Here is a 14,017-nt window from a genome sequence, read left to right on the forward strand (position 1 = left end):
GAACATGATACAACTACATTATACGAGCCGTCTATGGACTAGAACAGTGACGTTCTCTGTGACGTACATCAAAAACGCCGACGCACTTAATCCGATCGAACGCCACGAACCCACTACTCAAAACAACGTGGTAAACAACTTGTTTTGACAGGACTAGAAAGTTCACCTGCATTCTCGTCCAAGCATAAATATTGTGTTTACAAAATATAATATCGGTACTTTCCCACAAAGTACAAATAAGTCAACTACATGCAACACACAAAACTGAACCAAAGCTCAGCAACGGTAGCGTTTCCTAACATTACCCCCAACACCAGAAGAAATTTACCTAATTTCTTTCAATCATTGAAACGCTACCTGTACACATATTATGTATACATAACAGATTGAAATCCAGGTATGTACATTAGTCTGTTGGAGAAGGAACACAGTTTTACTCACATACTCGGCTGAGAAAATCTGCTCCAACATTGTCTGAACCCTTGATCGATTCCACTCGCATATCAAAGTTCTGCAAGTACATCACCCACCTCATGATACGATTATTCACAAACTTCGCAGAGTTCAGGTAGGTGAGGGGTTTGTGATCAGTCTGAAGCACGAATTTCACCCCTTGGAGGTAGAGTTCAAATTTCTTGATTCCCCACACGATGGCTAAACACTCTTTCTCCATGGTCGAGTAGTTCTTCTCGGCTCCTGACAGCTTCTTGCTGGCATAGCTGACCGAAAACGGTTTACCTCCATGCTCTTGCATCAGCATGGCGCCGATCCCTTCGTCCGATGCGTCTGTACGCAAGATGAACTCTTTGGCAGTATCAGGAAGGCGTAGCACCGGGTCTCGTGACATCAGGTCGCGCACGGTCTGGTATGCCTTCTCCTAAGCTGGTCCCCAGATTATTCGGTTGGGGCATCCTTTTCGGGTCATGTCCGACAAAGGCGCCGTTATGGCGGCGAAGTTTGGAATGAACTCTCTGTAGTACCCAGCCAATCCAAGGAAGGATCGCACCTGCTTCTTGGTTTCAGGACGTGGCGCATTGAGGATCTTGGTGACGTTTTCCAACAAAAGCCCCTTTTGACCTTCCTTCAGTGAATGACCTATGAAGTCAACGTTGTCGGTCCCCAAAATGCACTTGCTGGGTCTCACGGTCAGATTAGCTTTTGTCAGGCGGGAAAACAGTTCCCTCAAAGTCTCCAGATGCTCCGCAAAGGTCTCCGTGTGGACTAGCAGATCATCCCAGTAGTACACAACATTCTTCATTCCTTTGAGCATTTTTCGCATTCCCCTCTTCAGGGTAGCACCACTGTTCACCATGCCAAAAGGCATCCGCAGGCACTCGTACGTTCCGTCTGGAGTTGCAAAGGCGGTCTTTGGTATGTCCTCTTCGCGCACAGGAATCTGCCAATATCCCTTGCTGAGATCGATCTTTGAGAAGATCTTACTGCCGGTTAACTGTCGGAATAGATCAGTTGCCGTCGGCATTGGTTCAGGGTCAAACACGGTGATCTTATTGACTTTCCTGAAGTCAATGCATACCCTGTTTGTGCCGTCTTTCTTCTTGACAACAACAACGGGAGATGAGTAAGGGGATGATGATTCACGGATGACCCCCATCTTCAACATGTTGTCGATGTCCTTCTTCAAGGATTCCCGAGCCTGAAACGGGATAGGGTATGGTTTTGAGTGAACAGGAACGTCAGATGTGAGGTGGACTTCATGTTCGACCAAGGACGTAGAGCCTGGAACATCAGAGAACCTATGGGTGAAGTCGCCCATAAAATCATGCAGCTCCTTCTGCTGGTCTTCTGTCAGGTCAGGTCCTAACTTGACGTCATCCACTCCCTCTTTCTTGTGGAGGTCTCCCAACTGCAGTAGTTCCTCACCGTCGAACTCGTCTAGTTCGGCTGGTTCTTCCACACTTGCTGCGACCTGTACTGCTTCCGGAGGTCTCTCCACATACAGTTTCAGGAGGATAGCGTGGTAGATCTTGGACTTCTTGCCGACATTCACCTTGTAGTCGTTGATCCCTACCACAGCCTCAACCTCGTATGGGCCTTTCCACTGCATCAGTAGTTTGTTGTGATCAGTGGGGAGCAGTATCAGCACTTTGTTACCTGGTGTAAACTTCCTGTTTACGGCTTTGCGGTCGTAGTAGTGCTTTCCACTATCCTGAGACTTTCTCAAGTTTTCTCTCGCAATCTCGAGAGTCTCCTCCAGTTTCTCTCGCAACTCGAACACGTACTGGTAACTGTTCTTCACTTCAGGTGTGCCCACATCTTTCGTCCACAATTCCTTTAGTATTTGCATCGGGCCTCTCACGGTCCGCCCGTACATCAGCTCGAACGGGGAGAATCCAGTGGACTCTTGTGGCACCTCCCTGTATGCAAACAGCAAGGCATTGATGTAGCGATGCCACTGCCTTGGCTGCTCACTGCATAGTTTCTTAAGCGTGGACTTCAGCGTCGCATTGAATTTTTCTACCAGCCCATTGCACATCGGGTGATAGGGTGTCGTAGTCAAGTGACGAATGCTCAGCAGCCTGTTGACCTCTTCCATGCATTCAGAGACAAACTGTGTCCCTAGGTCTGTGAGGATCTCTTCAGGAACCCCAATTCTGCTGAAAATGTCCACAAGTGCCTCGGCAACAGTCTCGGTGTCAATTTTCTTCAGAGGCACGGCTTCTGGGTACCTGGTTGCATAGTCTACCAGGGTCAGTACCCAACGATGACCCTCTTCACTTGGCGGTTTGATCTCGCCGATGAGGTCAATGGCCACCCTCTTGAAAGGTCGGTCGATCAAAGGCATCTTCTGCAACGGCACTTTCGGGACCCTTCCTCGAGGTATGGTGTTCTGGCAAATATCGCACGATCGGCAGAATCGAGTCACATCTGCATGCAGTCCTGGCCAGTAAAACGCAGCCTGGATTCTGTCCGATGTTTTCTTGACCCCCAGGTGACCTCCCATAATAGAGTCGTGGGCCACCTCCATCACCTGGCGCCTAAGTGGTTGAGGCACCAGAACTTGACGTAATGGCTTCCCACCGTTGACTCTCGTGTGCCGGAACACTCTCTACAGAATCTTGGCCTTCACTTCAAATTGCACAGTGCCTTCGCCCTTAGTCATCTCCTTGACAGGACGACTCCTGTACTTTGTTAAGGTCGAATCAGCTTCCTGTAGCTGAATCAGCCGATCCCTGTCCACGACAGCAGTTGCAGAACTGTTGGTGACCCTAAGCGGCGTAGTCGTTTTGTTCTTCTTCGCCTGGGCTCTGGTCGTCACAGCGCTTACAACCTGCGGCTGGTCGCGGCGATGCACAGTGGCCCTGTCACCTCGTAACAGTTCGCTGATATCTTCATTCGCGAATGGCAGTGGGTCTTCCTCCTCAGCAGCAGGCTGAGCTGAGCCCATTCTCCATTCGAAATCAGGGTCATCAGGACGTCTCGCACCCCCAATGTTCCCAATTAATAGATCGTACAAGGGCTTCTTCAGACAGACGGCCTCAACTTCTCCTGTGAAGTATGGAGTATCGATCTGGTCTTTCCCTTCAGTGAATGCTGGAAGTTTCGATGCCCTGTGTAGTATTTGCTGCTGGTTATCTCTTAGGCGTGGTGCCTCGTGCTCATTTTGAACACGCACCATTTCTGTCTGAAGCTCTAAGCGCTTCATCTCCATTTTTATTTGGAGCTCAAAGCGTATCAGCTCTATTTGCCTTTTTTCACGCTGTGCTTCTCTTTCTTCACGCTCACGCTGCGCTTGTCTTTCTTCACGCTGTGCTTCTCTTTCTTCACGCTCACGCTGCGCTTGTCCTTCTTCACGCTGCGCTAGCAGTCGTGTCTGGGACTCGACGAACTCCGTCAACTGCTTGCCTTTTAGTCCCAGTTCAATTCCTTTTCCCCAGAACGCAGCCATTCTGGTCTTTTCCGGTGCGTTCGTCTGTATTCTTTCACAACCCCGAACGTAGACGAATGTAGTCTTCTAAAAGAACACAGTCTCTACTGCACCTCCGATGCTTCTCTCGTCGCTGTTCACCTTCGTAGACGCAGGCTGCCACCCTCCTCGTCTAACGTGACGGCGCACTCTGCTCACGATACGTACACGACGTACCTCAGTCGTATTTCGTAGTATTAATGCACTAGCTCCGCGACGAAGTCCGTCTCGTCCAAACGGCAGCTAACCTCTGTAATCCCGATACACTCCGGCGTCGCTCACCGTACCGAGCTGCGGCGATTACCAAACTCTTCACCAGTCACACCGAATCCACGGTTCCGTAGTCTCAATACTGATCCCTCAGGATACACCCGATTGATGGCTACCTCCTGTGACTGTCTTGACACTAGTCCTTGTTGCTGGAAAACCCTTGGCGTTAAACGTAGATCCTTGGCTTGGCCCCCAATTGTTACACGACACTTGAGATTGCCACAAGTTCTCAAATGTCGTATAGTTGTGTTCTTTTATTCTACGTCGCCCGTCTTCGCAGCAGAAGAAAACAACTCGTCAAATTGAGTTCGAGGATTTATTTAGCATTCCATACATACAACTGCACATCGTAGCAGATCTCAAAGTAGAAGCTTTTTTACATACAAATCGCGCTGGCCTATATAGCAAATACTCAATCTCGAGAATATTCCAGACCGAACATGATACAACTACATTATACGAGCCGTCTATGGACTAGAACAGTGACGTTCTCTGTGACGTACATCAAAAACGCCGACGCACTTAATCCGATCGAACGCCACGAACCCACTACTCAAAACAACGTGGTAAACAACTTGTTTTGACAGGACTAGAAAGTTCACCTGCATTCTCGTCCAAGCATAAATATTGTGTTTACAAAATATAATATCGGTACTTTCCCACAAAGTACAAATAAGTCAACTACATGCAACACACAAAACTGAACCAAAGCTCAGCAACGGTAGCGTTTCCTAACACAAACTAATGACCTAATTGTTAAGCTTCCAAGCTGAAATGCAATATCAATCAATTTGGTCGAAAAATGAGGGTGTGATAGTGCGGCCTCAACATTCACTAAAAGCCGGATATGACGTCATCAAAGATAGTAATCAAAAAATGAAAAAAAGGCTAAAGATATCATAACCAGGAACTCACATGTGAAGTTTCTTGAAGATCGGTCCAGTAGTTTTCTCGGAATCGTTCTACACACACACACACACACACACACACACACACACACACACACACACATACACCACCACCCTCGTCTCGATTCCCTGTCTATGTTAAAACTTTCAGTCAAAACTTGACTAGATTATGTTAAAAAAAAACATGGCCCAGTTCTTACACAGCTTGTGAATCAAAGAAAAACATTTTAGCATAGGCTCGTCGATGATTATGTACACACACACACACACACACACACACATATATATATATACTAGATGAATACCCGCTTCGCCGGGTAGCCGGCTTCGCCGGGAAGAAGTACTTAGAGCCGTACGCCGGCTTCGCCGGGTCCGAACAATGGACCCGCCAAGCTTAGGTCCCTCCCAGATTCGTGGAATGGGTACAGCACGAAAATGATTCAGTAGCCATAATGCCATTCCTGACCATATCGAGTCCCATCCTTGTCGACGAATGTAACCGTGTTAATCACCTTTGGAGGCGAACTCCACTCAAACAGGATTGAACAATTTAGAGCTTATCTCTAAGCCCTATTGAACTGTTATGGCTTCTCAAAAGAAGGCCAGTACATACAAATACACAAAAGCCGCCAGACCACATCACAAACAGAACTGAACAATCCACAGGTGTTGCCCACATAGAGAGAGACACACACACACACACACACACACACACACAAACACAGAGAAGCCGTATATATAGAGAGATAGATGACAGTGTATTTTTCGCGTGGCTATAAATTGATTCGACCTTTGCACTTTTACAGTGAGGATAATTTACGGGTCCAATTTACGTTCTGGACACTGCGGTGACCTTCTAAAAATAGTAACAGAACGCCGGGAATATCCGAAGATGCCCCCTCATACTATAGTGCACCATACGAAGGAAGGGAGGTAAACGCTGAAAACATGGAGAAGATACGGAAGAGTTACTGGGAATGGTGAAATGAACAGAAAAACCAACATCGGTTCAGCGCTGCGCGCTGAGAGCACGTGTTGAAATATCTCATCGATGATATTGTGTCCGGGGTGTAGCTGAATACGGTGTCCAAATTTGAAAAAGATCCACCGAAAACTTTGGCTTTGGTGTGTCGGTATGGGGGCCCGGGTAGCTGAGGTGGAACCAAAATCGGTTCAGCGCTGCGCGCTGAGAGCACGTGTTGAAATATCGACCAGGTTGTGTCCTGTCCCGGGTGTACCTGAATATGCCCACCAAATTTGAAGCAGATCCATCGAGAACTTTGGCCGTGCATCGCGAACACTCACACACACACACACACACACACAGACAGACAGACAGACAGACAGACAGACAGACACAAGTCGTATATATATATAGATACACACACACACACACACACACACACACACACACACACACACACACACATATATATATATATACTGTTCAAAAAAAAAGAAACGCATAGTTGCTACTTGCCAAATTTGTTTTATTTTTCGAAAAAATTAACAGAAAATCCAATATTTAGATTATTTGTTTGAAATTTGGTATGGACACAGTTGAATGCACACACAGTTCATTTGCATCTTCAAATCAATCAGTCAATCAATACGATTGGGTGCCGAGGCTGTCAAGTCAGTAGGGGGTGTGACTGCCTTGAGCAGCAACAACTGCCCGGCACCTTCTGGGCATGGACTGGATCAGATGCCGGATATCTTGCTGTGGGATGGTGTCCCACTCCTCCTGAAGTGCCTGCAATAGATCGCGGTGATTTGCCGGCGCTTCTTCTCGCCTGTCCAATTCATCCCAGAGGTGTTCTATCGGGTTCATGTCTGGCGACATGGATGGCCAGGGAAGCACCTGGACATGGTGGTCGGTGAGGAACTGGGTGGTGAGTCGTGCTGTGTGCGGGCGAGCGTTGTCCTGCTGGAATATGGCATCCTGGTCAGCCAGAAGAGGAAGGGCGTGTGGGCGCAGAATTTCCTCCACGTATCGCTGGGCAGTTATGCGCCCTTGGACGTGCACCAGGGTGCTCCTTCCAGCGGTATTGATCGCCCCCCACACCATGACGCCTCCACCACCATGAACGGGTGCCTCATCCACACAGTTGGGCGCGTAACGTTCGTTTACTCTCCGGTAGACCCTCCTCCGACCATCATGTCGCTGGAGCAGGAAGTAGGACTCGTCGCTGAACCACACGTGTCTCCAGTGATTCCGGACGGTCCAGCGAAGGTGCTGGTTGCCCCACTGCACTCGGTTCTGGCGATGGCGGCGGGTGAGGACAGCTGTTACGGCACATATTGTCGCCCCTGCATATATTGTCGCCGGCAAAGCGACCCTAGCGGCACATATTGTCGTCCTTGCACATATTGTCGTCTGCCGCTCGTGGGCTTATCTTCTATTCGAAAATGTGTGTGTGTGTGTGTGTGTGTGTGTGTGTGTGTATGTGTGTGTGTGTGTGTGTGTGTGTGTGTGTGTGCGTGTGTGTGTGTGTGTGTGTGTGTAGTGTGTGTAGTGTGTGTGTGTGCGGGTGTGTGTCTGTGTGTCTCTGTCAGTCTGTGCGCACGTGTGTGTGTGTGTGTGTGTGTATGTGTGTGTAGTGTGTGTAGTGTGTGTAGTGTGTGTAGTGTGTGTCTGTGTGTCTGTGTGTAGTGTGTGTAGTGTGTGTAGTATGTGTAGTGTGTCTGTGTGTCTGTGTGTCTGTGTGTGTGTGTGTCTCTCTGTCAGTCTGTGCGCACGTGTGTGTGTGTGTGTGTGTGTGTGTGTGTGTGTGTGTGTGTGTGTGTGTGTCTGTGTGTGTTTCAGTGTGTGTGTGTGTGTGTGTATAAGTGTTTAAGTGTATGTATGTGCCGTTTTGTGTGTGTGTGTGTGTGTGTGTGTGTGTGTGTGTGTGTGTGTGTGTGTGTGTGTGCGTGCTCCCTCCCTCCCTCCCTCCCTCCCTCCCTCCTCTCTCTCTCTCTGTCTCTCTCTCTCTGTCTCTCTGTCTGTCTCTCTGTCTCTCTCTCTCTCTCTCTGTCTCTCTCTCTCTCTCTCTCTCTCTCTCTCTCTCTCTCTCTCTCTCTCTCTCTCTCTGTATGTGTGTGTTACTATTCATGCTGCTTGGTAACTTCATAGCTCAAGTACCATACAAAAAGATAAGTTGCCATGAAATGAGCTGTATCATATTTTCGGCACTATCAATTTATTGAAGGAAAAAAAAAGTCCTGCGCGCAGCAGAGTTTCGTATCAAAATAAACAAGTCGCGTTAGGCGAAAATACAACATTTAGTCAAGTAGCTGTCGAACTCACAGAATGAAACTGAACGCAATGCAATTTTTCAGCAAGACCGTATACTCGTAGCATCGTCAGTCCACCGCTCATGCTCATGGCAAAGGCAGTGAAATTGACAAGAAGAGCGATTTAGTAGTTGCGCTGAGAAGGAGAACACGCTTTTCTGTACCTCTCTTCGTTTTAACTTTCTAAGCGTATTTTTAATCCAAACATATCATATATATTATGTTTTTGGAATCAGGAACCGACAGGGAATAAGATCAAAGTGTTTTTAAATTGATTTCAAAAATCTAATTTTGATAATAATTTGTATATTTTTTATTTTCAGAGCTTGTTTTTAATCCAAATACAACATATTTATATGTGTTTGGAATAACAAAAATGATGGAGAATAAGATAAACGTAACTTTGGATCGTTTTATAATTTTTTTTTTTTTTTTTTTTACAATTTTTCAGATTTTTAATGACCAAGGTCATTCATTAATTTTTAAGCCACCACGCTGAAATGCAATACCGAAGTCCGGGCTTCGTCGAAGACTACTTGACCAAAATTTCAACCAATTTGGTTGAAAAATGAGAGCGTGACAGTGCCGTCTCAACTTTCACGAAAAGCCGGATATGACGTCATCAAGGACATGTATCTAAAAAATGAAAAAAAGATATGGGGATATCATACCCAGGAACTTTCATGTCAAATTTCACAAAGATCGGTCCAGTAGTTTTACTGAATCGCTCTACACACACACACAGACACACACAAAACTTGACTAAATGTAAAAAGAACACTTTTTCAAAAATCTAAAATTGAGAAAAATGTGAAGCTCTGAAGCAGTCACCGATTCAGACCATAAATGAACGCGCACAGATGCTTGAACACACGCACTTAGACACATGCATACGCACAAACGCGCACGTACGTACAGACGCAAGCACGCACACACGCACAGTAAATCAACAAGTCGCGTAAGGCGAAAATACAACATTTAGTCAAGTAGCTGTCGAACTCACAGAATGAAACTGAACGCAATGCAATTTTTCAGCAAGACCGTATACTCGTAGCATCGTCAGTCCACCGCTCATGGCGAAGGTAGTGAAATCGACAAGAAGAGCGGGGTAGTAGTTGCGCTGAGAAGGATAGCACGCTTTTCTGTACCTCTCTTCGTTTTAACTTTCTGAGCGTATTTTTAATCCAAACATATCATATCTATATGTTTTTGGAATTAGGAACCGACAAGGAATAAGATGAAAGTGTTTTTAAATTGATTTGGAGAATTAATAGTTTTTATATTTTTAATTTTCAGAGCTTGTTTGTAATCCAAATATAACATATTTATATGTTTTTGGAATCAGAAAATGATGGAAAATAAGATGCACGTAAATTTGGATCGGTTTTTAAAAAAAAATATTTTTTTTACAATTTTCAGATTTTTAATGACTAAAGTTATTAATTAATTTTTAAGCCACCAAGCTGAAATGCAATACTGAACTCCGGGCTTTGTCGAAGATTACTTGACCAAAATTTCAACCAATTGGATTGAAAAATGAGAGCGTGACCATGCCGCCTCAACTTTCACGAAAAGCCGGATATGACGTCATCAAAGACATTTATAAAAAAAATGAAAATAACATATGGGGATATCATACCCAGAAACTCTCATGTCAAATTTTATAAAGATCGGTCCAGTAGTTTGGTCTGAATCGCTCTACACGCACGCACACCTACACACACACACACTTTCGAATAGAAGATAAGCGCACGAACGGCCAACAACATGTGCTGGGACGACAATATGAGCCGCCAAGGTCGCTTTTTTTTATTGTCGCCGGCGACAATATATGCAGGGGCGACAATATGTGCCGTAACAACAGCTCCTCTGTGAGGTCTGCGAGCTCTCAAACCAGCTTCATGCAGGCGGTTCCGCACGGTCTGGTCCGATAATCGGTGTGGCCCGGGGAGAGCCTGGACAGAAGATGAGGCCGACAGGAAACGATTCCGGAGGTGGCGGAGCCGTATGAAGCGGTCGTGAGCAGCAGTTGTCGCCCTTGGTCTTCCCGCTCGTGGCAAGTCAGCAACGGAGCCAGTGGCTTGAAACCTGACCCACAGTCTACTGATGGTGCTCTGGGACACGTGGAAGTGCCTGGCGATTGCACTTTGACTTTGGCCTGCTTGTAAACGACCCAATGCAATTTGGCGGTCTTCTCTGCTCAATCGGGCCATCTTTCGTCGCTGAATTGTCGTCTGATTTCTTTGTGGCGAACAATCCGCTTTTATGGGTTTTGGAAGACATGGTGAGAGCTCAATATTCCCCGAGTTTCACGAGATTACACTGAAGCATGACGAGTGGTCATGCCAAATGAGCAATTTTGACATTGTAGCCACTGATAACGCATGCGTCACGTGCAGAGCTCACTTGTGGCAATGGACGAAAGGTCGACGACCAGATAAACATTTTCTGCAGTTTGGTGGATATCCTTGTAGCCATATAACTAAATTAACCAAATATTACAAGCTATGCGTTTCTTTTTTTGAACAGTATATATATATATATATACACACACACACACACACACACACCACACATACACACACACACACACACACACACATACCCACACACACACACATACACACACACAACTCACGGTGGCAGTCGTTCCCAGGCGGGACAGGAGGCGCGTCAAACAAGGTCTGCTCACAGAAAACATGGCGACAGTACGACGACAAGACTTGTGCTGGTTGTTCCTTGTAGTAGGGGGGCAGAATTCACCCACACATGGTACGTTAGCAGCTAGTAGTGAATACTTGCAGGCAGCGGGGATGTGACCTCGTTTTCTATTACAGATAGCGGCGAGCTAGTCACTGAGAGTAAGTGTGGCAGGCATAATTCACTGTGCTGGCCTTGTTATTCACTGCGCTGGCCTTGAGAGGAGATAACGTTGCTTGTCCATGTCACAGTGGGACCCCTCTGCAAGCCCTCTCCACCCCCCCCCCCCACCCCCCAAACCCCCACCCCCACCCCTCTCTGATGTAAGACTTCAAGACTCCCGGTACCATGCTTTATTATATTCTCTGTTGTTAATTTACCCATTCCCCCACCCCCACCTCCCACCCCCACTTTTGAAACTCCCTCCTTTTAAAGATTTGATTTACTCAGAGTTAAGATGTATTAGGAGAGGATTATCTTACTCAGAGTGTAGATGTCTTTGGAGAGGGTTATCTTACTCAGAGTTTAGATATCTTAGGAGAGGATTATCTTACTCAGAGTGTAGATGTCTTAGGACAGGATTATCTTACTCATAGTTTAGATGTCTTAGGAGAGGATTATCTTTCTCAAAGTTTAGATATCTTAGAAGAGGATTATCTTACTCAGAGTGTAGATGTCTTAGGACAGGATTATCTCACTCAGAGTGTAGATGTCTTAGAACAGTATTATCTTACTCAGAGTGTAGATGTCTTAGAACAGGATTATCTTACTCAGAGTTTGGATGTCTTAGAACAGGATTATCTTACTCAGAGTTTAGATGTCTTTGGAGAGGATTATCTTACTCAAAGTGTAGATGTCTTTGGAGAGGATTATCTTACTCAGCGTGTAGATGTCTTAGAACAGGATTATCTTACTCAGAGTGTAGATGTCTTTGGAGAGGATTATCTTACTCAGAGTGTAGATGTCTTAGAACAGGATTATTTTACTCAGAGTGTAGATGTCTTAGGAGAGGATTATCTTACTCAGAGTGTAGATATCTTAGGAGAGGATTATCTTACTCAGAGTTTAGATATCTTAGAAGAGGATTATCTTACTCAGAGTGTAGATGTCTTAGAACAGGATTATCTTACTCAGAGTGTAGATGTCTTAGAACAGGATTATCTTACTCAGAGTGTAGATGTCTTAGAACAGGATTATCTTACTCAGAGTGTAGATGTCTTTGGAGAGGATTATCTTACTCAAAGTGTAGATGTCTTTGGAGAGGATTATCTTACTCAGAGTGTAGATGTCTTAGAACAGGATTATCTTACTCAGAGTGTAGATGTCTTTGGAGAGGATTATCTTACTCAGAGTGTAGATATCTTAGGAGAGGATTATCTTACTCAGAGTTTAGATGTCTTTGGAGAGGATTATCTTACTCAGAGATTATATATCTTAGGAGAGGATTATCTTACTCAGAGTTTAAATGTCTTAGGACAGAATTATCTTACTCATAGTTTAGATGTCTTAGGAGAGGATTATCTTACTCAGAGTGTAAATATCTTAGGAGAGGATTATCTTACTCAGAGTGTAGATGTCTTAGGACAGGATTATCTTACTCAGAGTGTAGATGTTTTAGGAGAGGATTATCTTACTCAAGAATGTAGATGTCTTAGAACAGGATTATCTTACTCAGAGTTTAGATGTTTTAGGAGAGGATTATCTTACTTAGAGTGTAGATGTCTTAGGAGAGGATTATCTTACTCAGAGTGTAGATGTCTTAGGACAGGATTATCTTACTCAGAGTGTAGATGTCTTAGAACAGGATTATCTTACTCAGAGTGTAGATGTCTTAGGAGAGGATTATCTTACTCAGAGTGTAGATGTCTTAGAACAGGATTATCTTACTCAGAGTGTAGATGTTTTAGGAGAGGATTATCTTACTCAAGAGTGTAGATGTCTTAGAACAGGATTATCTTACTATACTCAGAGTGTAGATGTCTTAGAACAGGATTATCTTACTCAGAGTGTAGATGTCTTAGAACAGGATTATCTTACTCAGAGTGTAGATGTCTTAGGAGAGGATTATCCTACTCAGAGTGTAGATGTCTTAGAACAAGATTATCTTACTCAGAGTTTAGATATCTTAGGAGAGGATTATCTTACTCAGAGTTTAGATGTCTTTGGAGAGAATTATCCTACTCAAAGTGTAGATGTCTTAGGACAGGATTATCTTACTCAGAGTGTAGATATCTTAAGACAGGATTATCTTACTCAGAGTTTAGATGTCTTAGGAGAGGATTATCTTACTCAGAGTGTATAGATGTCTTAGAACAGGATTATCTTACTCAGAGTGTAGATGTTTTAGGAGAGGATAACTTACTCAGAGTGTAGATGTCTTAGAACAGGATTATCTTACTCAGAGTGTAGATGTCTTAGAACAGGATTATCTTAGGGTTAGGGTTAGGGTTAGAACAGGATTATCTTACTCAGAGTGTAGATGTCTTAGAACAGGATTATCTTACTCAGAGTGTAGATGTCTTAGAACAGGATTATCTTACTCAGAGTGCAGATGTTTTAGGAGAGGATTATCTTACTTAGAGTGTAGATGTCTTAGGAGAGGATTATCTTACTCAGAGTTTTGATGTCTTAGGAGAGGATTATCGCTGTGCACATGTCGCCTTGCTCTCACTGGCTGCTCTCAGGGGGAAATGTATATTTATGCAGTAGCAATGGGTTTTTTAAATGCTCAAAGAAACATTAGGCAACATCCTTTTAAAGCTAAGGAGTTTACACTGCTTAAAGTTGTTCTTGTACCCCCAATGTAGTCAAGTTCTTTTCGAGTATGCTAACGTTTAATCACCTTGACTCCTAACTGTTATTAAATTACATATGCTTACTCCGAATCACATATAGCATTTGACACAGTCTGAGATGCTAGGTACTGAAAACGCTTACC

At 44.8% G+C, this 14,017-nt stretch overlaps 1 protein-coding gene across 1 annotated transcript in view; it reads right to left on the minus strand.

Moving 5' to 3' along the window:
- The window catches only part of LOC138959287 (protein NipSnap homolog 3B-like), a 37,707-nt gene extending 26,447 nt beyond the window's left edge, over nt 1-11,260 (minus strand). Inside the window, exon 1 of the mRNA XM_070330737.1 lies at nt 11,018-11,260. Coding sequence (XP_070186838.1) covers nt 11,018-11,080 — 63 coding nt within the window. The 5' untranslated portion in view covers nt 11,081-11,260. The remainder of the gene's footprint in view (nt 1-11,017) is intronic.
- Nucleotides 11,261-14,017: the final 2,757 nt, after the last annotated feature.

This window comes from Littorina saxatilis, linkage group LG1, assembly GCF_037325665.1.
Source record: "Littorina saxatilis isolate snail1 linkage group LG1, US_GU_Lsax_2.0, whole genome shotgun sequence".
Classification (NCBI taxonomy): Eukaryota; Metazoa; Mollusca; class Gastropoda; order Littorinimorpha; family Littorinidae; genus Littorina; species Littorina saxatilis.